Genomic DNA, 25,767 nt, shown 5'->3' with positions numbered 1-25,767 from the left:
AGCTAGATGAGCTAAAAGGGGTGTTAGGGGAATATCTCGACAGATTCAGCGATCGGCCAGGTAGAACCGAACTAATAACGCATGAAATAGAGCTGACATCAACCGAACCCGTAAGATCAAAGCCTTACAGGGTGTCTCCAAGAGAGAGAAATTATGGAGGCAGAGATACAGCGCATGCTAGAGTTGGAATTTATTGAGCCCGCTGAGAGTGACTACACGTCACCGCTAATACCTGTAGAAACACCTAATAAGGACCCTCGTCCATCTGTGGACTACAGGAAGCTAAATGCCATCACTAGGGATCAGCTGTACCCGATACCCAACATTGAGGAACGAATCGAAAGAGTTAGCGCTGCTAAATACATTTCAATTATAGATCTCGTGCGGGGATACTGGCAAGTTCCCCTTTCAGAAAGTGCCAGCTTCTATGCCGCATTTATCTCACCTGTAGGCACTTTTCGCCCTCTCGCCCTCAGCTTCGGGCTAAAGAACGCGCCGTTTAGCTTCTCTAAGTTAATGGATATTGTCCTAAATGACTTGCAGGAGTTCGCCTTTCCACATCTTGGTGATGTCGCAATTTTTTCGGACAGCTGGGAACAGCACGTATCGCACCGAAACAGGTGTTCTCATGGTTGAGGGAAGCCGGCTTAACTATGAAGGCGGAAAAATGTAGGTTTGGCTGTTAGCAGGTTACTTATCTGGGCCATGTTGTCGGTCAGGGCACGAGACGGCCGGCCGAGCTGAAGATAGCTACGATTGGAGATTTTTCTCATCATCATCATCATCATCATCATCATCATCATCATCATCCTGGTTATGCCCACTGCAGGGCAAAGGCCTCTCCCATATTTCTCCAACTACCCCGGTCATGTGCTAATTGTGGCCATGTTGTCCCTGCGAACTTCTTAATCTCATCCGCCCACCTAACTTTCTGCCGCCTCTGCTACGCTTCCCTTCCCTTGGAATCCATTCCGTAACTCTTAATGACCATCGGTTATCTTCCCTCCTCATTACGTGTCCTGCCCATGCCCATTTCTTTTTCTTGATTTCAACTAAGATGTCATTAACTCGCGTTTGTTCCCTCACCCAATCTGCTCTTTTCTTATCCTTTAACGTTACACCTATCATTTTTCTTTCCATAGATCGTTGTGTCGTCTTCAATTTAAGTAGAATCCTTTTCGTAAGCCTCCAGGTTTCTGCCCCGTACGTGAGTACTGGTAAGACACAGCTGTTATAAACTTTTCTCTTCAGGGATAATAGCAACCTGCTGTTCATGATCTGAGAATGCCTGCCAAACGCACCCCAGCCCATTCTTATTCTTCTGATTATTTCTGTCTCATGATCCGGATCCGCAGTCACTACCTGTCCTAATTAGATGTATTCCCTTACAACTTCCAGTGCCTCACTACCTATTGTAAACTGCTGTTCCCTTCAGAGACTGTTAAACATTACTTTAGTTTTCTGCAGATTAGTTTTTAGACCCACCCTTCGGCTTTGCCTCTCCAGGTCAGTGAGCATGCATTGCAGTTGGTCCCCTGAGTTACTAAGCAAGGCAATGTCATCAGCGAATCGCAAGTTACTAAGGTATTCTCCATTAACTCTTATCCCCAATTCTTCCCAATCCAGGTCTCTGAATACCTCCTGTAAACACGCTGTGAATAGCATCGGAGAGATCGTATCTCCCTGCCTGACGCCTTTCTTTATTGGGATTTTGTTGCTTTCTTTATGGAGGACTACGGTGGCTGTGGAGCCGCTATAGATATCTTTCAGTATTTTTACATACGGCTCGTCTACACCTGATTCCGCAATGCCTCCATGACTGCTGAGATTTCGACTGAATCAAACGCTTTCTCGTAATCAATGAAAGCTATATATAAAGGTTGGTTATATTCCGCACACTTTTCTATCACCTGATTGATAGTGTGAATATGATCTATTGTTGAGTAGCCTTTACGGAATCCTGCCTGGTCCTTTGGTTGACGGAAGTCTAAGGTGTTCCTGATTCTATTTGCAATTACCTTAGTAAATACTTTGTAGGCAACGGACAGTAAGCTGATCGGTCTATAATTTTTCAAGTCTTTGGCGTCCCCTTTCTTATGGATTAGGATTATGTTAGCGTTCTTCCAAGACTCCGGTACGCTCGAGGTCATGAGGCATTTTGTATACAGGGTGGCCAGTTTTTCTAGAACAATCTGGCCACCATCCTTCAACAAATCTGCTGTTACCTGATCCTCCCCAGCTGCCTTCCCCCTTTGCATAGCTCCCAGGGCTTTCCTTACTTCTTCCGGCGTTACTTGTGGGATTTCGAATTCCTCTAGACTGTTCTCTCTTCCATTATCATCGTGGGTGCCACTCGTACTGTATAAATCTCTATAGAACTCCTCAGCCACTTGAACTATCTCATCCATATTAGTAATGATATTGCCGGCTTTGTCTCTTAACGCGTACATCTGATTCTTGCCAATTCCTAGTTTCTTCACTGCTTTTAGGCTTCCTCCGTTCCTGAGAGCATGTTCAATTCTATCCATATTATACTTCCTTATGTCAGCTGTCTTACGCTTGTTGATTAACTTCGAAAGTTCCGCCAGTTCTATTCTCGCTGTAGGGGTTAGAGGCTTTCATACCTTGGCGTTTCTTGATCAGATCTTTTGTCTCCTGCGATAGCTTACTGGTATCCTGTCTAACAGAGTTACCACCGACTTCTATTGCACACTCCTTAATGATGCCCACAAGATTGTCGTTCATTGCTTCAACACTAAGGTCCTCTTCCTGAGTTAAAGCCGAATACCTGTTCTGTAGCTTGATCTGGAATCCCTCTATTTTCCCTCTTACCGCTAACTCATTGATCGACTTCTTATGTACCAGTTGCTTCCGTTCTCTCCTCAGGTCTAGGCTAATTCGAGTTCATACCATCCTATGGTCACTGCAGCGCACCTTGCTGAGCACGTCCACATCTTGTATGATGCCAGGGTTAGCACAGAGTATGAAGTCTATTTCATTTCTAGTCTCGCCGTTTGGGCTCCTCCACCTCCACTTTCGGCTATCTCGCTTGCGGAAGAAGGTATTCATTATTCTCAGCCACCCACGAAAACAGACATTCGTTCATTCTTGGGACTTGTGGGGTACTATCAACGGTACATTCCGAATTACTCACAAATGGTAAGTCCTTTAACGGACGCCCTCCGAAAGGGAGCACCGAGTAACGTGCATTGGGTTAAGGACAAAGAGAACGCTTTCCAAAGTTTGAAAATGCTATTGATTGCTCGTCCTGTGCTTCGCGTGCCAGACTACACAAATAAATTCATAGTTCAGTTCGACGCAAGTGACAGAGGTTTGGGCGTGGTGCATAGTCAGGTCGGCGACGATAATGAGGAACATCCTATCCTCTATGCCAGCTGTAAACTAACTGTAAAAGAGGAAGCCTACAGCGCTTCAGAGAAGGAATGTACTTGTTTAGTTTGGGCAGCCCAGAAGTTGTCATGTTACTTGTATGGAGCGAGGTTCATCTTCGAGACACACCACTGTACTCTGACGTGGCTCAATCTAATGTCACACAAAAATGGCCGCTTGCTTCGATGGAGCCTCACTCTCCAAGAGTACAACTTCTCCGTTAGATATAAGAAGGGAAAGTTGCATAGCAATGCCTATGGTTTGAGCAGGCTAATTTGAATTCGGCTTTTAGGGATCCGGCCTAAATTTTGAGGTTGTTATTGTTAATTTTGTTAAGCCAAGAAGATACCCTCTCAATTTGCAGGACTCCATCCATGATTGCTCAATTTGTCAGATCAAAATTCCTTCAAAGATTGGCGTAGCGAAATACAGCATTTGTTGTTTCAGCACTTATGTTTTCTTTGAAGCGTAGCGGGTCTAAAGTGAGATCCAGGATACGTCATCTCGGCGCAGAGCCGTGTTGTGAGGTTCGCTTTGCAGTTGACTGTCCTTGTTGGATGTTTTGGGGCGGTGTCATCATTTCGCAGCTGGTCGCTGCAAGCCAAGGCATCCCCCCTTGCCACCAGCCATTCTCTTCCTGCCCAATGGTTATCAGCACTGACCAGTCGAGATTTTCCGGGCCATGGAGGAGCTGTTACGAACGGCCTGCAAGGGTACCGACCTACAAAATTTTCTCAGCCAGCCGCAGCGGCGAGGTTGGCGAGCCTCCCAGAAGCGACCACGGAAGCCTTCCCCACCTGCCGCGGCGACCCGTTTTGTATGGACGACGGTGTGCCGCATCAACACCCCCTCGGCGCCGCTATGACTAAACGCGGTCGGCGGACCAAGTTCGTGGATTCGCCGTGGCCGGCACGACTTGTTAGAAGCGGTGTAACTCCTGAGAGAAGATGTTTGGCGGCCGTCTCACGGGGCTTAGAAGTCGTCGGTCAATGAACCGTTGCGGCGGCCATTGTCGCGGAATCATCACTGGGATGAAGAGGCGCCTGCTCGGGGCAATACCCGTGTCTGCGAGAACCCTCTCACCTTGGGGTGGGCGGTGCAACCTGTGCGGAAGTGAGTGTGTAAACCCTACTCCTCAAAGGCGGGTCGACGACGATGACTTTGAACGCTCAGTTTGGTCGAACGGCCGTTTTGCCTCACCTAGAGATCTAGGGAGGACAGAGTGTATTTAAGGAGCCGTTGGCGGCTCCTCAGTGTGCATACCTCTTTCAGTTATGTTAGACTGATGAACTATGACGTTCTCATGTAAATACTGTAAATAAACCCATATTCTTCGTTCTCGATGAGAAAAAGTCTCTCCCTTCAACAACTTCCTCAGCGTGGATAAGTTGGACGACGGCATGGGCCAGCTACCATCTGTTTCATGCCCGACTCCAACCATTACAATGCCAAGAGTTCGCCAACATGGGTCTTCACTCCGTCTGTTCGGTCCATATCGATCTGACGCCCGCACGGATTCTTCGATTCCGCCCCGTCTCACATCTTATTATACACGTTTCCGAGACCCGTCTGAATGGCGCACTGCTGACGACAAGCCCATTTGTTTTCATTGCCGTTGAATCGGGCACATTTCTCGCCCCTGTCACAGTCGCTGGAGCTCCCCGGCCCAGACCATCTATACTGGCTCCTCTCGCCTAAGCAGCTCTTCTCGTCCCTATGCCACACTATCGCACACCCCGTTAACGAGGCGCCAACGCCGCGCCAAATTCCAAAGCCGACTTATCGGATTCCGAAAATAACCCCATGAGAGCACGGACAATTATTAAGGCGCCTTCTGGTGCGCCAGCGAACGCCGGTTGTGGTCCAAAGACCGAGTGAGAGGCCAGAGTTGTCAAAACTCAATAAAATATATTCTTCTAATAAGGCGGTTACATAAACATATGCACACTTTGGCTAGGCATACCACAATGCAATTCAGATGAGTGTTAACAAAACTCCGACAAATAATGAACTACAAGCACTAAGAGTTCAGCACGTACAGTACAGAATGAAGAGGAGTAACAAGTGTCCACTTGTATTCACCCGTGCTGGTCTTGAGCTAGACGTCCTCGGCTTAACTCGAGGCAGATCTTGGAGAAGGAACTTCTTCTGGAAATGCAGACGCCCGAGGAACTCATCGAATAGCTTGTTGGGGAATCTCCTTCTGCAGGTGGTCGGTCTACGCGTCACATCTCTTCACCGGCGCGCTCTGGTCCCCTGATTCCGACGGGATGATGGGTTTGTTGACGCCTCATCCCCTCCGGTTCGAGGAGTGCAAGTAATCATATCCCAATCTTTGACATACTGGAACCTCAACAGAGTTAAAAAAATAAAGACGGGTATTCCCCTACCTCGCGTTGATGACGCCCTTGACTGCCATCCGCGGTGCTCACTATTTCTCTTCTATTCACCTTCGCTGCGGCTACTGGCAGATTGCCGGGGACGATCTAGACCGCGAAAAGAACGCGTTTGTGGCACCCGACGGTCTTTATCAATTCAAAGTGATGCCGTTCGGTCTATGTAACCCTCCTATATACCATATTTGAGCGCATGATGGACTCCCTTCTTCATGGTTTCAAATGGCCCACATGCCTGTGCTACTTAGACGACGTCATATTGTTCTCCACCATATTCGCCATGTACCTCGAGCGCCTCTCGTGCAGCCCTAGACGTTTTTCGTCGAGCCGCTCTGCAACTAAACGCATCAAAGTTCCGCTTTGGCCATCGCCAGATTACCGAGCTTGGACATCTCGTTGATGCGAACGGTGTGCAACCGGACCCAGGAAAAAAACTATGCTGCTACGCACTTCCCTGTTCCGAAATATGCCAAGGATGTCCGCAGCCTTTTCCGGGCCTATGCTCGTACTGTCGCCGGTTCGTGAAAAATTTCGCGGCGATCGCACGACCACTAACCGAGCTTTTTATAGAAAGTTATCGCAGACATTCTACGTTCCTGGTCCTCTCAACACAAGCTGACCACCTAATACCATCCTAAAACCAATGGACTGACGTAGCGGTTGAACCGTACCCTCACAGAAATGCTGTCCATGTACGTTTCGAAGGACCACCATGACTTGGACATTGCCCTTCCTTACGTCACATTTGCCTGCAACTCTTCTCGTCACGACACCGCGGGATTTCCTCTATTTTATATGTTGTATGGTCGCGAACCTACCTTGCCCCTTTATAGTGCACTTCCTTCTGCTGCGACCCCAACAAGCGAGTATGCGCGCGACGCCATCGCCCTTGCCGCCCATGCACGCCAGCTTGCACGTACTCGATTGACTGCCTCGCACACTACTCAGCAGCGTCTGTACAACGCCCGTCACCGTGACGTACGGTTTTCTCCTGATGCGCTCGCGCTCCTGTGGTCACCCTCTCGTCATGTGGGACTTTCAAAGAAGCTCCTTTCCCGGCACAGGGGCCCCTACCGCTTGCTGCGGCAAATGACGCCAGTGACTTATGAAACTGCTCCGGTCAATTCTACTTCAGCCTCTAGCATCCAGTGATGTGCACGTCAGTAGGCTCAAGGCCTAGTACACTGTTTCCGAGCGCGGCCCTTAGTTGCTCCGGGACGGCGCTTTTGCCGCCGGACCAGTTTTTCCGATGCCCAATGACGAAGAGGCCAGTGGCGCGAAGACGACGACGATTAGTGCCTAGCGCAAGCTGTTGCCTTTTGGCCAAGTGCAGCGTATTGATCTGTGAATATACTTGTATACAGTGTCGCGTCTGCGTCTTCCCACGTAACAACATACGGCCAGTGGCTCTGTGGTGACACTGGAAAGGTACTTGACCAGTGTGAGATATATACACCACCGATGACGCGTTGTGGGCACACTGATGTTTGCGTAACATTGAATGTCGAACCTTTCCATGAACCACTTTCATTCTGGCCGAGACACGTCTATGTTGAAATCAGCCACAATTACGATGGGAGTGGAGTCGGTAGGGGTAATCCAACCAAAGGTGCATACGCTTGGCGTTTGCGGCACGACCTTCGCTATATTACGTGCCACTCGCCTTCGCCGCGCACATTCCCGCTTCTATTCACGACGGTGTTCTTCGTAGGCGCGCTGTTCTTCCGTAGTCCTCAGCACACGTGGCCTACCCATTGCACGGGTGGAAGGGAACTGAGATAAGGTTACGGGGTTTTGCCTATAGAGTCCGTGACGTCAAACCGCAATCCGTACTACACAGTGTCTATTCCGGTTTTACTTTCTTTATTACAATAATTTTTTATCACAATACGTTTTGACACTTCTCGTGACTAAACACAGCTGGGACATACCCGGCGATACGCTTTTGCTTTATGCTTTAGCTCTTGTAGCTCTAGGGTGGCTGCAATATTTTTTTTTTTTTTTGCCTTCGCACACAAGCCGCCAGAACCTAACGTATAACAGCTCCGCTGTAGGGCATGCTTACATTATAGTGCAGTTAAACTTTCTAACATCATATCCTGAGCACGAAAATAGTTTATCGATTTGAGAATTGTAGTCAAGAGTTCGACGAAAGTTGGTCTGGTCAGGTAACATGATGATGAAGAAATTGCGGTCACTGACCAAGTCAAGGTGAAAACACAGAGACGTTTCGGGACCCGTACGTGTTCCTTGATCACACTAAAAGCGGGCAAGAGCCGCAAGTCTCGGCTCTTCGGCTCTTGCCCGCTTTTAGTGTGATCAAGGAACACGTACGGGTCCCGAAACGTCTCTGTGTTATTTTCACCTTGACTTGGTCAGTGACCGCAGTTTCTTCTTCATCATCAATTTCAGAATTGTACTTATGAGCATCTGCTTACCATAGTTACTTTGGTGTAGTGGCACATTCCAGCACTCACAATGTCTTGTATCATGTGTGTGCGTGCGTGCGTGTGTGTACATGTAAATTTCGCAAGGCAAGGTAGATAAGAAGAGTGTCGCTGTCCTTCACCTAATGCTTTCTTTCAATGGGGGAATAATCATTAAAATTGTCCATAAAAACTAAACCGTATTTTTTTAATAGTGGAGCCGCTGCAGTGTGCGGCGGAGCACTGTATATAACTGAATATCTTGTTTTGAGCACGAGTGAGTTTTACTATTTAGTCTACGTTGTATTGCCCCACACAGGAAAACCGTATTGTATGTAACGAAGAAAGAGACTGGTATACAACAGTATCCTAACGTTCATAAGCAGTGTACCGCTATTCGGATAGAGTAAACCTGTTATTCGTGACAGCCCTGTTACTGTATAATCGGTATGCATATCCCTGAGCATGCGATCAGTGAATATCACACCTAAATGCTGATAATATGTGTTGGAGTGTCAATTAATTTTTGGAGTGCTATTGTGGAGAGTTAATTTTTTTATACGCTGTTTTTCGCATTGTGCCTTTACTCGATCTTTCTGTTGTGTTCATCTAACATTGCTTCCTCATATGTATTGTAGATGTTATTACGTTTGATGTTTTGAATTGTTACTTTATGTATCCGTCATTTGGTCACTTTTGTATGTAAAAGAGGACAAGCGAGAAAGTGCAGCGTTTTCTAAATCCATTCAAGGTTGATATATCGTTGGGTACAACTTTAGAAAAAAGGGGCGTTTGCTCCTCAAGGCGCATGCACACGAGCCTCCACCAATGGGCGCGCACTCTAGACTGACGTCACGTGCCGGACGGCCGGTGACCCCGCCGATGGAGAAGATGGCCAACCGCGCTTCGAAAAGCATGGGCTTTAGTCGCGTCAGCTGTGTGCGTCAGCGCCTCGTCAGAGTGAATTCCCAAACTATTTGTGGTGGTCTGCCGGGACGGAAGTATTATTGCGCGCTTACGATGCACCGTACGTGCCGCGTGCGTTTATTCTGAGTCGGCATCCGGCGACGAAAGATTGCAGCGAGCATCGCTGACGCTGCGCTACGCGAACTGGCGAGACTGCAGGCTTGAAAAAAAAAAAATGAACGTGAGAAGGAACGAAAGAAAAAAAGAATAAACGGATAACATTCTTGAAAATAAGTTTGCGAAAGCTCAAAAAAAAAAACTTATAAATCTAATGCTATTTAAAACCAAGAGTACTAACTTAAAACGATGGATGAAGCATTATTGTATCTTTCCTGCCTCGATCGTATTCTCGCCCCAGGTTCGTAATGGTTTCGATAAATGCATTGTTTTTTTAAGTACTTGTTAAATAGCAGCTGATTCATTTTAAGCTCTTAAAACGAGTTCTAAATGTGCCGTGTACATGTAAACCAGCGCAAAAGCCATGAAGAGCCGCTCTTTCTTCTTTTGTCCCTTGCAATGAAGCTAAATAGCAGACGAGGCGCAGCATTGTAGAAAGTACGGGGTTAATTTTCTCTCGCTATTCGGTATGTGCTGTAGCACATGAGAGCTCTACTGAACCAGTCATGAAAACACAAAAGTCTTCATTTATACCGAGAATTACGCTTTTTAGAAGCACGGTTTTTTGAGCGGGCTATTTTAGTCGCGGAGGCAATCGAGTGTCGCGTTTCTGTCATCAGGGCGGGGCCTCTCCTCTTTTCTAAAATTCCTCCTCCCCCCGCCCCCTGCCCGGCGGTCTGTAATTGCATTGGAAAAATGATGAGATCATTTTTCGTTCAGATCAATTCATTTTTCGTTCAGATCAGATCAATTCGTTTCAGATCATAAGATCTGAAACGAATTTAATTGGACGACCATGCATGTTATAATAGTCACAGGCACTAAGTACTATTCTTCAAACCTAAAATTGAAGAGAAAATATCGCTTTCAGGTATGCTCCTTAGGAATCGTGCATCTTTGCATGATACTTTGTGATCCTGATCAGTATCTGTGACAGGAGGACGTTCCACATCGACAAAAAATTCATTAAAATTATTGGCTAGTCCATTACCGTTAATTAAAGTCCCGTCAAACTTAAGCTCGAACGCGCTTATTAAGTGCCTTATTGCTACCGAATATTGTATTCACTTTCTTCTATGTGAGTGTCGGGCTGCCTGCAGCTTGCGCATAGGCTTTATCAAAATGCGCAGCCTTCTAGCAGTCCGAATGTTCTTATTCAGTTTATTTCGGTGTACCTTACAACTCTTTAAACTGGGGGTCACGAGAGCCGAGAAAAGCGTCGTGAATTTTACATTCAACCTCCATCTTGTGCACGACGTTGTTGGCGACGATGGGCAATATCGCGACGATATTGGAACGGTCTCCCGAGCGGCAGCCGTTGCCGATGCGTCGCCGGGAGCCACGGCGACCAAGCCCGGCCGCTGCGGAGCTCCGCGGCGAGGACGGCGATCGCAGACCTCCACCAAAATGTGAGGAGACGGACGCGAAAAAGAGGAGAGACCGTTCGCACTGCATTTGCCCCGGAGGCGCACGCTCGCGCCCGCGGACACTTCATCGTCTTTCTCGCGGCGCCTCGTCTCCTGAGCCGATGGTATCGCGATAACGTCTTTTGTAATTCCTGGTTTACGAATTTTTGAAACTTTGTTGCTTCGTTTATGCGTCTGTTATTTTTCTTTATACCCTCTTCGTCCCGTGTAGGGTAACCCACCGGTGCGCCATCTTTGCCAAAAAGAAAGCTTTAGCCCGCGAGCTCTTATATAATTGCGTGGGAACGGATAATTTTTTTTTTTTTTACTCAGCGACCACTTCACCGAGATTTGTGACGTTTTCTGCATACAAAAGAAGCTAAAATATAATATTTGTAGTGTATCTTAAGCATATCTTAAACGTGTGCTTTAAGTATGTCGAGAAGACTTACTGAAGTTTAAGAAATTTGAAAAAGCTTAAGAATAAAAATTCGAACTGAGCAATATGGGCTGTCAGGTGTATATATATATATATAATGTGTGTGTGTGTGTGTGTGTGTGTGTGTGTGTGTGTGTGTGTGGATAGATAGATTCATAATTTCAGAATTTATTTATTAGTAAAGATACAGATAATTACGTGTGCGTAATATACATAAGGAGGCCCCATAGTCAAAGACTGTATTGGGACTTACTGTTAAAGACACTTATGATGTTATACAATGTTTGAAGCAATAGTAGTACAGATGAGAGCTAAGAGTAATGTCAAGACATGTTTATAGCATATGAGTAATAAGAACACTTTTTAACAGCATGACAATATAAAAAAACAGAATAATATTTTAAAATATGGACAATATCAGTAAGTATTTATTATGAATGCTTTTAGTTCTCTCTTAAATTGGCATAAATTTTTTGCATTTTTGATTATAGGTGGTAGAGTATTCCAAAGTGATGTCGAGGAAAATTCCGCAGTCTGTTTACCGTGGTTAGATAGAGAGAGAGAAATTATTGGAAACAAGGCATAGAGTCGGCCTGAGCGCTCTAGCCTGCTACTGTGCACAGGAGAAATGGAGACGTAAAGGGATGATGAGGGGTGGTGAGGACACAGGAGGAATGCAGAATGATGAAGGCAAGTTCAACGTTCTGTTGAGGAACATTCAGAAACGTCGCCTATGATGCTACCACGGAGTTCCAGATCGTGGCTGCGCCTACACATGCCTAAAAGTACTTTTTACCTTTTATTCCAGGAAGTCCTCGGAAGCTTTTCTGGAAGTCTAAACGAAGTAATGAACACAACAGCGGTAACGTGGATTTCTCGCCATTTTCCTTCATCCAATTGATTGTTCCGTCGTGTTTTCCTTTCTTTCACATTTTGTTGCCGCATACATAATTTCGATACATTTATTTTCTGACAAATTTCGTTTGCAGAACTGTGTCAAAGGAGACTTCCTTGGAGGTGACGTTAAAATATCATTGGCAGTGGTGCGCTACGTGCGTTCCGTGATCTTTATGAACGGCAAGGGGTGACGAAAGCTTTGAGGACCAGACAATTGTCACCGACAACCATCATAGCAGAGCAAGACGGCAAATTCTGCGCTATTGTTCTTATTATCGTAAAAGACATCCAAGCAGCTCATGCGTGCATGTACACTAAAATTTGGCTGTTAGTGTAGTGGTTAGGCGTTTTGTAAACACTTTAATCAGTGGCGTACCAACTAGTTCACGAGTGGAAAGAAATATATATATTCAAAATTCGAATCTCAGCTGCAGAATTAAATTACCCTTCTGCAACACCGAAAATTCCACTCTCACCGAGAGACGAGCCTGTGTGCAGCTGAAGTTGACACGCAAAGACCGGTGGCGACGCCGCCTTGAACTTGCCACACTACCGGGTCATCACAGATTTTGACGGCATCCACTCGGGCCTAGGTGAAATTTTTATTCGCCAAAGATTGAACTTAGCAAAGCTTCAAGGATTTTACTGAGCAACAACGATGCAAACACAAATATATATATATATATATATATATATATATATATATATATATATATATATATATATATATATGTTTTAAATTCAGATCAAGTAACGTAATTATTGGTGTCTTTTATCGCCCACCGGACCTTACTGATGGGTTCACAGCGGAATTTCATCGCATTTTTACTGAACTTACTCATCGGTTTCCACATTCTAATGTAATCATTTTTGGTGATTTTAATTTCCCAGACATAGCATGGTCCACGCAATCAACCTATAGCACACAGTCAGAGTCGCATGCGTTCCTCCAGTGTTGTCTTGATTTCAGCCTAACCCAATTAATTTCAAGCCCGACACGATGTTCTGCGCACTCTTCTAATATTCTTGATTTGATCCTAACGAACAATCCAGATATATGTTCTGAAATAACTCAGATTACTGGTCTATCCGATCATGATGTTTTAACTGGTCGCTTTGTTCCTTCACCTATAAAAAGGCAAATTATCAGCAAGCAGATTAGGTGTTACAAAAGAGATAACTTTGATCGTATTAACAATGAACTATCGCTTTTTTCTATCGACTTTCTGAGAGATTACTTGTCGCGGACAGTAGAAGAAAACTGGTTACTACTTAAAAACGCACTCACTAATCTCATAGATAAATACATCCCGGTCATTTCCATAAAATCCGATAACACTGCTCCTTGGTTTTCGCTGAACCTTCGTCGCCTAAATAACAAGAAAAAAAGATTATTCAGGCAAGCTGACAAAAATCGATTATCTAAATCCTGGCGTCGGTACAAAGCATGTGACGAAGAATACCAAAGTTTACTCAAAGCCACGCGCAGACAATTCTATAAATGGGACCTGTCATCGATGTTAACAACTAACCCTCGGCGCTTTTGGCGTGTCATTAATCCCAAGCATAATTCTGACATCGTCCTTACTGATCATGACGGCGCAGCGTTAACTGACACTGATCGTTCCGAACTACTGAACGAAACTTTTTCATCGGTATTCACGCGCGAATGTTTGGAACCGTTAGCCACCATGACTCGCACTGATTCGTTTATGCCGGAAATAATAATTACCGATTCTGGAATTTATTCTCTCCTCACTAATCTTAAGATTTCATCTTCCGCTGATAATACTGGCTTAAATAAAACAATTCTAAAAAATATTGCCCCAAGCATCTTTCCAGTACTGTCCGCCTTATTTTCACAATCACTATCAACAGGCGTTATCCCTCACGAATGGAAGGTGGCTAAGGTAGTGCCATTTTTCAAGTCTGGGGATCGTTCTTCACCGCTTAACTATCGACCAATTTCTTTAACAAGTAACATTTGTAAATTAATCGAGCATATCATACATTCCCAGGTCATTAACTACCTTGAAGAACATAACCTCATATTTAAGCAACAGCACGGTTTTCGCAGAGGCTATTCATGTGACACTCAGCTCGCTGGTTTTATTCACGACATACATTCATCAATAGACACCGGAATTCAAGTAGATGCCATATTCCTAGATTATTCAAAAGCATTCGACCGTGTCCCTCATCGTCGACTTATTCACAAACTTACACAGCTGAACATTGACTCTACTGTTGTAACATGGATAAAAGACTTTCTAACAGGATGCAATTTACATCGGTTAACAATCACAACTCATCTCTAGTCCCCGTAACATCTGGTGTACCACAGGGAAGTGTGCTTGGGCCCCTACTTTTTCTAATTTATATTAATGATCTACCAGACGGCATCAAATCCAATATCAGACTATTTGCTGATGATTGCGTCATATATCGTAATATTCACTCTAACTATGATCACGACATTCTTCAATCTGATCTAAACGCAATAAACGTATGGTGTTCAACTTGGCTAATGCCTCTAAATCTTACTAAAACTAAATTCATGTCTTTTACTAATCAGGCGCCCCGAACATCAACATCTTACATCTTAAACAACAGCCTTGTTGAACAAGTTTCCAGCTACAAATATCTTGGCGTACACTTAACCCCTAACTTGACGTGGAATAATCACATTAACCGTATCCTCGCTTCTGAAAACCGTTCGCTTGGTTTCCTTAAACATAACCTCAAACAAGCTCCCGTACACTTACGCAAATTGGCATGCACAACACTAATACGCCCTAAAATAGAGTACGCGTCAGCCATATGGGATCCCCATCAAGCATACCTAATAACTGACTTAGAAGCCCTGCAGAACCGTGCTGTACGCTTCATCTTTTCAGATTATTCACGAGAAACAAGTATAACAGCATTAAAAAATCGCGCCGAACTTGAAGCCTTGTCACTTCGCCGTAATATATCTCGTTTAACACTATTCCATAAGCTCTGCTATCACGTATCCCTTCATAACGAGTTCATGCGTAAACCCTCAGTCATTTTTCCGCGTCGGGATCATTCTTGCAAAGTTAAAGGCATAATGTGTCATTCCCTCGCATTTGGTCAGTCATTCATACCTCGCACCTCGAAAGAATGGAATAATCTGCCATCGCACATTGTCACCGAAACAAATGCCTTAAAATTTACAGACGCTCTACGCAGTACCATGAATACCTAATATATCACGTCTGGCTCTCTGAATTGTAAACATATTTTTTATCTTTTTTTGTTTGTTAATGCGCCGTTAACCAAGCTTCCACGACAGTGTCACATATACTGATAACTATCATTATTTTTTTGTGTTTGTACGTTGATGCACTGTAACTAATTTTTTCCCAGTTTTGTTTTTCCATTGTATTTACATTACGCACTGTTCACCTCACCTATGTAACATTTACCCTATGTAATACCCTCCCTAGAGGGCCTTTAGGGTTATTGTGAAATACAATAAATAAATAAATAATCTGTGACGTCACACTGACGTCAAAGAATGGCGCTGAGGTTCCGGCGTGAAATTCGAGAAGTGATACTTTGAACTTTATTTTCTCTTCTAATAATCTACCTCTTACAGCTAAATTAACGAAAATGAAGTTTAGAAGGAGCACGTTGTCAGTGTAAGTGTATTTATCCTTTGTCCTTAGTGCCCATTCAATGCTGCCATCCGCGCGTTGTCTGCTATAATGTAGAGCGTCGCAGCGAAGCCAACAGGCAATCCTCGCTGCTTGTGATGTGAGGGCTCAGAAATAAACGAATTTAAAAAAAAATCTGCTTTTGTTTTGTTTTTTTCCTAGGGCATAAAAATCGAAAACAACAACAAAATAATGAGTCTAAATTAGGTTGAAAGTCACTTTGTAAGTTTAAACATTAAGACAACACATTATTTCCTCCAGTTTGTGTAACATTTTTTATGGTGATGGTGTGTTGCATCTCCTTCGTTTGTTGCTCTGAGAAGCAACTGCATGCGTAGCGTAATTTATCGCGGGACACAGGATCAATTAAGGATTCATAGCCCAATTACTGGATTGACAGCTATGCAATTAAGAAATAAGACAAAACTTTTCTGTCACTACTACTTTTTAAGGATCCATTTTTTATGGATCATTGTGGATGAGCACGTTACAAAGACTGTCCTCCCTGTCGTTTTCTATCCGTAAAAGGTACAAAAGATACGCAGACAAAAAAAAAATTCACCACGTCACACGTTGGTGACAGCCACAGAGGTTTTGACGAAATAATTCCAAGAAAAAGTGTGGCCCTAATTTCAGTAATTATTCACCAACATTTCTTTTTCCGCAGAATCATTAAAAACAGTTTTGAACGAATAATGTACTATTGTTAACTGCTTCCTAGTGGTTCGCTTTATTAGCGGCGAGAACTTGGAGTGGCGCCCTCTCGCGAGTGACGTCACGGCGAGGATGCCGCTCGCTGCGGATGCCGCGCGCGCTCGTTGCCTTCGTGCGTGCTTGGGGTACGGGTGGTGCGAGCCGTACTTGTTGAAGGATACGTCGGCTTCTTTCAGCTGCCATGCCTGAAGCACAGTTTTTTCTTCAAAAGCGCGTGAGTCGAGAAAATTGGCGGCTTGTATATCTGAAGCTATGTAGCGTTGAAGGGTCTACTGGTTTTGCAATGCATGCATATATGCGCCATGTCTGTCCATAAATATTGCGTAAAAAGAATGCCTGCAAATTTAGCACGCGAATTCCTGTATGATGCTTTGCTAAGCACTTAACATTCTCTTAGTGCTTAGCTATGAGAGACATTGCATTTTACGTAGAATAAGAATCTTGGTATTTGGTGTCAACATGTTATCCGTTTCAGAAAGACACTGCCCAGCGAACCTGTCATCATGATTGTTATTACTCTGGTGACTTGTTCTAGTCAAATATGGCCACTTTATTAATTCGTAAAAGAACAAGTTAGGCGCGCATTTCGTATGAAAAGCTTGCTGCTACTTTCACCGCTCTCTGGAACAGGCCTCCATAAAACGAATTGCCCATGGTTGCTAACGCGACGGCGCGTTATGTAGATTATTTACATATATAGTTAATTCACAAATACCATAGTAGCAATCACCTGAAAGAAACCTTTCGTGGTTAAGATCGAGAGCCAACCAACTGCAAGCGGTGAAATGTTTCATGGCTGCCCTCAGTAGCCTTTATTGACAATATGGCACTCCCCTCACGCAACGGTACACCAACCGATAGTCGTTATGGCGAGCCAGGTACGTATTGTTAGCGAAACCCATCAGTTCACTACAACTGCGAATTGAAACGATGAAGCAGCTTTTTACAGCGCCAATTGCGATGCCTAAAGTATACTCGAGGTACTACAGCGCAATTTAGGAGTCCAGAAAAGGAAAATTCAAGCACATTCTGACTCGCTATGTCTCGATCCAGCGTTCTATATTTATACAAACGGAGAACTATTCTCTTCCTCTGTACATAAAAGAGAACCTCGATAACCTTCATAAGGAAGACACCACAAGCCTTACATATTTAACTTGATTTTGACCCTCTACCGGGGAATTACGATATCTTCAATATGTCCGATACTACTAATGAATGACGCTTCGGCTTCTTTCTGGCTGCAGCCATGCGATCCAAAAGGCATATGGCACTAAAAAATTTGAGCCGGACAGCCTGTGTCAGTTCGCCAAACAGATTCCTCAACTATATTCCTCAAGCAACAAACACCAGTAAAATGCTCAAGTGAGTTGAACGTGTAGCACGGAAAATGGAATATATATTGGTACATTCCTTTTCGTATTCTGCAAACAGCTGTAAGGCTGAATTGGCTTTATTTCGAATTACGGCCACTTAAACACGCGAAGAACCGCCTAATTTTGAGAAGCAGTTAAAGCAGCAAATGGTGCCGATATAATCGAAACTGCGGTGTTAAGTGCTCGTGTTACTGCCGAGCGTTTTTGTGAAGAAATGCAAAACTTGGATATTATATCATGAACTACTCGTCGTGAGCAAACCTGTTTTAGCGGATTAAAATCAAGGTAACTACGTTGTAGAAGTCATATATAGCCAGCGTTTGCGACGTACTTGTCGCGCCGCGGCAGGCATGGTGTCATAACTGGATTCTTACATGCTATGTCTCTGCGGTTGTCGATCCGCTCATGAAAAACCCGCGATGGGCTGCGCTCCTTCGGCTGGCGCTGTAGCGTTGCCTTTGAGAAGTGTATTGTCGTCCAAGAAATAAGCTCTTTAAATAAATTTTCGCGAGCGAAGACGTCACAAAAATATATTTTAGACGACCGTCATGAGTATAAAGGCATAGGGAAAGTGAGAGAACAAAGGGAAAGACTGCAGAAGGCGCCCGGACAGCGCCCGAACTGCAGCAGCCGATAGGCGCGAGTCCCCCGACCTGCGCGAGCGGTGCTCGCAGCGCCCTGGCAGCTCGTTCTCGGGGCTCATGGAATACGATATACTTGTGACTGGTCCTTTTCGACCGTTCCGCGCGCTTAAGTCGCCCACATGCTTGACCTAGCTTATACCGATAGAAGTAATGCAATTGACCACGCGGCAAACACACTACATTCGCAATCTGAATATGTTAAGCCCTCAAGTGTGCGCAGAGTCACCAGCCTATAAAATAAATGTGCGCAGCTTTCATGGCCGGTAGACGAAAATTTTGAAATCTACCGGTAATCTTCGAAAAATTGAAAAAACGTGGCTTATTTGACATGGAATGTCCCCTCCCCCCCCCCATCTTGCCAAAACTTTTTTACAAACATGTATTTGCATGCTCCCTCGTCTGCTGTTATTTTTACTTCGGCATGTTAGGAAAAGTTATATTTTTTCAGTGTTTACAAATTTTCAAGAAAAAGAATGTTTATTTCATAGCCTTTCTTCGCAGCTTGAAAATTTCTCGAAATATTACATCTCTACTCGCTGCTATAGCAGGAAATGTGTAAGAAAAAGAGCATGACAACGTGACTGCTATTTTTGCAAAATACTTGGCATCGGCTGTTGATTTGTCAGGTTTGCCAGTGCACAATCAGCAGTGTCAGCTTTCGAAACTGTGTGTGTATGGAGACGGGGGGGGGGGGGGGGGGGCAAATGGCATACTTACCCCCTTCTCTTAGACCCCTCTCCCCACCCCACCGACCGGTAAATAAGTCTATGACTGCAATGGCCTATGCTAAACATAGGTGAAAACGCCGTCGTTCGCGCTGGGAACACGGCAACATTGGAAGCTATCTCGAGTATATACAGACCGAATAGAAGTTCAACCTCACCAGAATATAAATGCCATGTACTGGCCAAGCAACGCACAGTCGCGGAATTAAGGAATATTCAGGCCACCATCTCAGGCAAAATGAAACAATACGCAGAAGAAAACAGACAATCAAAAAGTACAACGCAAATTCACTGCAAAACGATTATTCTGTACACACGTCGCCACAGACAAATGTTGTACTATATTCAGGATAAGTGAATTTTCTTGTACGCGTCCTCGTGTCTTTGAGCCCTAGCGAGCACATGGTAAGCACCGAGGGTGCGATAACCTTCTGCGACCAATTACCACGACGTTATTCTCGAGTAACATATTGCTCTCTATAAACGAGAGAAGAGAGGACCGAGGGGCCCGATATTTATTAATCATATCATAAGAAGCCAACAAAGACACCAAGGCCAAGATAGGGGAAATTACTTGTACTTACTAATTGAATTAAAGAAATGATAAATTAATGCAAAGGAAAGTGGATGAAAAAATTGGCAGTGGCTTAGCTCGGCTATGCCAGGATATACGTAGCGAAAGCTAAGATAGCATGGTTAGCTTTCGTTAATCTTGATTGCAAGTCCAGGTTAGTCTAGTTGTCTAGCTACGTTGAGGCGTTTAGCCATGGCCGTTCGGCGCGCTGTTCCTCTGTTTCCTGGGCGATTCGTTTCCTCTTCATCTCGTTCCGATGTCGATTCCAGGCCTCCTCCTGCTTATCAGAATTGTCGCCGTCCACACTGCCGCCTCAACTGTGGTTGCGGCGCACGCGAGCTCTCCTTTTCAATCCTCCGACATGTTATCAGGCATGCGACGCAGCTGGCGAAGCGAGCGGAGGCGAACGCAACGACGAGGAACGCGGTGTGACGAGGAACGCGGTGTGACGTCATGTGCCTCCTCGGAGCACGGCCACGGCGAAATCGCAAGTTCGCGGCCAGTAAAGCTTTCGCTTTAAAAACAACTTGCCGCAGGCAGGTGGGGAACGATACCACGTCTTCGCATTACGCGTGCGATGCTCTTAACAACTGAGCCACCACGGCGCCGTTTCGCCACCTACTTTCTGGAGTGTATATCTATGTTTTTGCTACTAGAACTCACCCTGGGAGTGTTAGCCAGCGCCACAACTCACAAACCTTGGCGGCGGATGTGGAACATCCTTTCTGCCGCAGGCGCCACGGGTACGTGATCAACGCCTCCTCTACAAAGATGCCTGCGGCGTCGCTCACTTACCCATTGTAGCCGTAGCGCCTTGAGTTGCGGTCGGTTGTCAAGAGATGGCGCCACCTACTTCCCTATCTCCGCCAAAGGGGCTGGGGTGGTGTGGTGTCGCGGTAGTAGGGGCGGCCGCGCCGGCCGCGCTGTCATGCGGTGATGTGCGCATGCGCGCATGTGTTGCAAGCGACCACCGCAAAGATCGCTAGCTACCACTCAAGTGGAAAGGAGGAAAAGGGGAAAGGTAAGGGCAGCATGTTTTCGGCGCACGCGGCAGGCATCTTAAAGGAGGCGTTGACGTGATCTATTTGGGTGACGGCAGCTGTTCAATAAACCACACATGCTTCCTGAGGGCATCAATGTTGCCGGACTCGGGAGCCTCGTATAATGTAATGAACGAGAAAAAAGGGAACCGAATTTCTTGATGTTTAGGGGAAAAGACAGCCCGTCCAGCCGGAACTCGAGTTCGCACAAATATGATTGTAAAGTTTGGTAGAATGGTAGAACCCATTGATATTCCGCGATGGGGAGAAAAATTCAATGTCATTATTATAGAGATGCACATCCTCGTGAACTAGGACAGAAGATAACAAAATATTAAATAAAAGCGGAGAAAGAACTGATTCCTGTGGTACGGCTTTTGTCTGTTTACATGTACCCGATGTCACCCTATCATGGAAACAAAATAATTGTCTACCTGAAAAAAAACTCTTGCATCTATCTATATAGCCTGGAATAGCACAGCTTGCTAATCTAGAAATTAAAATTTCATGTTCGACACTGTCATAAGCTTTTGCAATATCTAAAGTCACTAACGCTCAGACATCTCCTGATAGTTGTGTGAATTGAATGCGGTGTTTCAAATCAACGTGAGCTGAATACAGAAAACATTGAGGCCTAAATTGTGTATGTCTCCAGCTCAGAATACCCCGAGAAGAAAGTTCATTGAGCCGGACATGAATTACTTTGACTTGATTCGATATAAGGGCAGTTGGCCGAATGTTGTCCAAGACATAACCGACCTTTTGGTTTTTTCAGTAAAAGCACAATATCTGCAATTTTCCAAGAGTTCGGGGTGTCGGAATGGAAATGCGAAAACGTGATTTCGCATCCCAACTGCAGCCATTAATGTTAATTTCCATTTATTTATCATTTATTTCATTTAATAAGAACTGCAAACTTTTCCCTTATGCTTTCCTAGGTGTCATTGTTTGTTCGCTTATGATTGTAACTGTATATTGGCGCGATACTGAAGAATACTGCACCATTAGGCCGGCACCGATGACGATGACGTAGAGGTTGCTCCTCGCCATCTTGGTATTGTTACGCCTATGCTACTCGCCTTATCTTGTAAATATGTGAAAATATGTATTTATTGTGCAACATTATATATATATATATATATATATATATATATATATATATATATATATATATATATATATATATATATACTGTAACGCAAAACCTGGCCTGTCGTCCCACTCGACAGGATGAGTTCGGACGCTAGAGAGGTTATAATAAAACAAACTTCATATCGGCACGCAAACACACACAGAGAGTACAAAAAAGAGAACAAAGAACCTATCAGGCTCACAAGTTGACATAACTTTCCTTATAAAGTGTTCTTACAAACTTAAACAGCAGCGCAACCACAAATCTTCCGAATTGTACAACACGTGCATAACTGGCGGTTCGTGAACACACTTACGTCGTGAGTGTTCTCAACGAACTAGACGCAACGTATATTCACCAGCATCTTGATGTGGCCGAGTTGGTTTTAACATACTTGAAGAAAAAGCAGCGCTACAAAGACGCGTACTAAAAGAAGAACATGCACGACGGTCAGGCACTAACTTCCAACTAAATGTTTAACTGGAAGTTTGCGTCTGTCCGTATTTTAGTCCGCGTCTTTGTAGCGCTGTTTCTTTCTTCAAGTATATTCACCAGAGTAAAGTCAGCGATGCCCTTCGTGGCACGTTCACTGACGTGGCCCGCGAACTCCTGGCGCTTGTGCTTGCCTGACCCATGGACGCAGCCGGACAGGATGCCGAGCACTGGTCCTAGCGGTCGACGGCGGCGCCTCACCGAGCCATGGGCTTGGGCAGGAAGACTCTGAGCGACGACGGGTGCTGGGGCGGGACCCAGACCAACACGCCAAGGCCTTGCCGATGTTGCTGAGATGTAGTGCTGACATGTCCGCTCTTCTTTAGTTCCAAAAGCCCGTCTCATTTCGCGCTGCTAGCGCTGCCACGCTTCATTTGTCACGTGCATTTCGTTCACGCGGGCAAAGTCATCAACTGTGCTTTGGTCCGGACAACGGACCCCGAGGTGTCCGAGCAAGTGGCCATATTGCACTCGCCATGCAAGACGGTTGGAGGGACAGGGTGTATAGCGATTCGAAAGCGGTCGTCAAGGCAGAAAGGCCGCGCAGCCCGGCAGGTAGTTCGAATTCTGAAAGGCGCCAAACACGGCGACAGCTCCATACACTCCATCTTTTGGTTCCTTGCCCACGTCTGGGCGATTGAGGGGGTTCATCTGAACCTCAACGAGTCTTCCCACGAGTATGCACTGGTCCGGAAGTGAGATGTTGCTTAAGAGCTTGAAAAGCCAACTCGCAGTCGTTAGTCCATGTGAAAGAGGCACCGGTAACCAGTAGCTTGTGTAGAGGAGCTGCTATTGCAGCGAAGTTGCGTATAAATCGGCCAAAATATGACACCAAGCCGAGGAAACTACGTAGATCCTTCTGTTGCTGGGGGCGAAGAAGCTGGAGAACAGCACTAATCTTTTCGGGGTCTGGCTGGATGCCATCTTTTGAGACGACGTGGCCCAATACTTCTTTGTCTTGCTTGCAAATTTGCATTTTTTTATTGATCTGGAGACCAGCATTTGCAAGGCAATTGAGAACTTCGTCTAATCGATGAAGGTGTTGGCTGAAGCTAGACGAAAAGATGGCAATATCGTCCAGATTACAGAGGCAGGTCTTCCATTTTAGTCCACGAAGTACATTATCTATCTATCATGCGCTCAAATGTGGCGGGTGCGTTATAAAGGCCAAAAAGCATCACGTTAAATTCATAAAGTCCGTCTGGTGTAGCGAATGGCGTCTTTTCTTTGTCAGTCTCGTTCATCAGAATTTGTCAATATCCTGATCGAAGGTCAAGGCTGGAGAAATGCTCCGCCCCTTGTAGTGTGTCCAAAGCGTCGTCAATTCGAGGTATTGGATATACGTCCTTGCGTGTGATCTTATTGAGCGCTCGATATTCGACACAAATGCGAACGGAGCCATCTTTTTTTTTTTTTTAACGGAACCATGGGAGAAGCCCAGGGGCTAGATGAAGGTCGTATTATCTTCCGCACAAGCATGTCAGCAACCTGTTGTTCAATGACCTTTAGTTCGGACGGTGATACACGATAGGGGCGTCGTCGTATTATAGCGGAACCATCGGTTTAGATGCGGTGTGTAGCCGCAGAAGTTTGGCTCAACACAGAGGCACAGTTATCGAAACAGGCTTTGTGCTTCGCCAAGACCATCAGTAAGGCTTCAGACTAAGCGGCTGTTAAGGTCAGAACCAAGAACGGCTGTGGGAGGGAAGGAATAATCCAAACCTGAGGTTTGTGCTGGCGATGAAGAAGGGCAAAGCGTGACTATAGAGATAGGTTGAGTGTCGGCGAGGGTTGCCGCAGTCATCCCTTTGGGCAGCATCACAGGATCTGGGGTCGTGTTGCAAGCAGACAGAAGGCCGCGGCCACGTGAAAACTGGACGAGACAGGCGGCAATGAGAATTCCGCGAGAAGTACAGCGGGAAGAAGGGGCGGCTAGGGCGTCTCCGTCGACGATCTCACTGGATGTTACGGCTACAACGTCTTCGTGACCAGGAGACAGGACGTAGTCTACAGCGATGGCCAAGTTCACGCAAGAAGGTGAAGAGTCCGTAACAGGTGCAAGCGTGATATTGACAACTTCCTCTCTACATATGAAATGACCGCTGAAGCAGGATGTAGGATGTCCCAGCCCAGTATTAGTTCATGGATACACGTTGGAAGGATGATAAAAGTGTGTTGGCGAATGCCGTCTATGAGAGCACAAGCTGTACACTGTCCGTCCGGATGAATGAATGCATTATTAGCACCATGCAAAATAGGTCCAAGATAAGGCGCTCTTGATTTCCGGAGCCGTGAACATAGATCACTACGAAGAACAGAAATGGCGGCACCGGTATCGATGAGAGCTGACGCGGGAACACCTTGAACAGTTGCATAAAGCGTGTTGACCGGGCGAACAGGAGGAATTCTTGAAGACCGATAGGAGGCAGTTTCCCCTCCAAAAACTGCAACAGTTAGTTTTCCGAGTGCTGGTCGGCAAGATGGAAAGTGGGGCGAAGCGGTGATGTAGAGCGCCGGTAAGGGGATGGAGAACGACGTCTGGCCGAACGGGAACTATAAGGCAGATCGGGAGCAGCTGGACGAGACGGAGAACGCTGCTGAGGGAACGAGTACGATCCGGGATAGTAGGCGTCTGGTCGGCGAGTGCGGTCTCTCTCGTGCTCAGCATAGCCTCGTCTTTCATTCTGCTGGCGACGGCGGCAGAAGCGATATATCTGACCGCGTATACTACAGTAAAAACAAACCGGACGAGGTGGACGCCACTGACGGTAGGATGGCGCAGCAAGTGCTCTGGTTCCCATCGAAGCCAAATGGTCATAGATAACGTCAGTAGGCACGGAAGTGACGGTATAGGGGTGGGTAGCGAAGCAACATCCGCGTAGGTAGGTGTGGGGCGCGCTACCGGAGCAAGATGCGTCGTGGGTGTAGTCGTCGCTGTCAACTCTTGCTTTACGACCTCGCGCAAGCCGAATGTGGGGGTTGGGGCACAGGCAGCTGGTGAATGCCTCAGGTTTTGTATTTGAAGCTCTTCGCAGATGATAGTGCGGAAAAGAGCATGTAGATTTGAAGAATGGAGAACCTGCGGATCGCTGCTGTCATGTTGAATACGAAGAGACCGCAGCTGGTCTATAGGCGCTGACACGTGGAAGTGATGTCTTGGAAAGAAGCCGGATTTTGCACGGTTAAGGAGTTGAACGCGAGAGACCCAATGCCTTTTAACATGTGGCGAACGCGTTCGGCTTCCGTCATGCTAGGGTTCGCACGGCGGCACAGAGCCAAGACATCCTCTATGTATGAGGTGTGAGACTCTTGTGGAAGTTTGAGGCGCGTACCCAGCTTCTGTTTGGTGACTT

General features: G+C 45.7%; 1 protein-coding gene across 2 annotated transcripts in view; it reads left to right on the top strand.

The window, feature by feature from the left end:
* LOC126542910 (uncharacterized) overlaps window positions 1-12,709 on the top strand; it is an 89,127-nt gene extending 76,418 nt beyond the window's left edge. For both annotated transcript variants that reach the window (XM_072286244.1, XM_055077534.2), the window contains exons 6-7: window positions 11,949-12,002; window positions 12,130-12,709. In XM_072286244.1, the coding sequence (XP_072142345.1) occupies window positions 11,949-12,002; window positions 12,130-12,228 (153 nt within the window). In that variant the 3' untranslated portion in view covers window positions 12,229-12,709. The remainder of the gene's footprint in view (window positions 1-11,948; window positions 12,003-12,129) is intronic.
* Window positions 12,710-25,767: the final 13,058 nt, after the last annotated feature.

This window comes from Dermacentor andersoni, chromosome 2 (genome assembly GCF_023375885.2).
Source record: "Dermacentor andersoni chromosome 2, qqDerAnde1_hic_scaffold, whole genome shotgun sequence".
NCBI classification, from domain to species: Eukaryota; Metazoa; Arthropoda; class Arachnida; order Ixodida; family Ixodidae; genus Dermacentor; species Dermacentor andersoni.
Note: the sequence above shows the minus strand (reverse complement) of the source record. Positions and strands in the feature narration are given on the sequence as shown.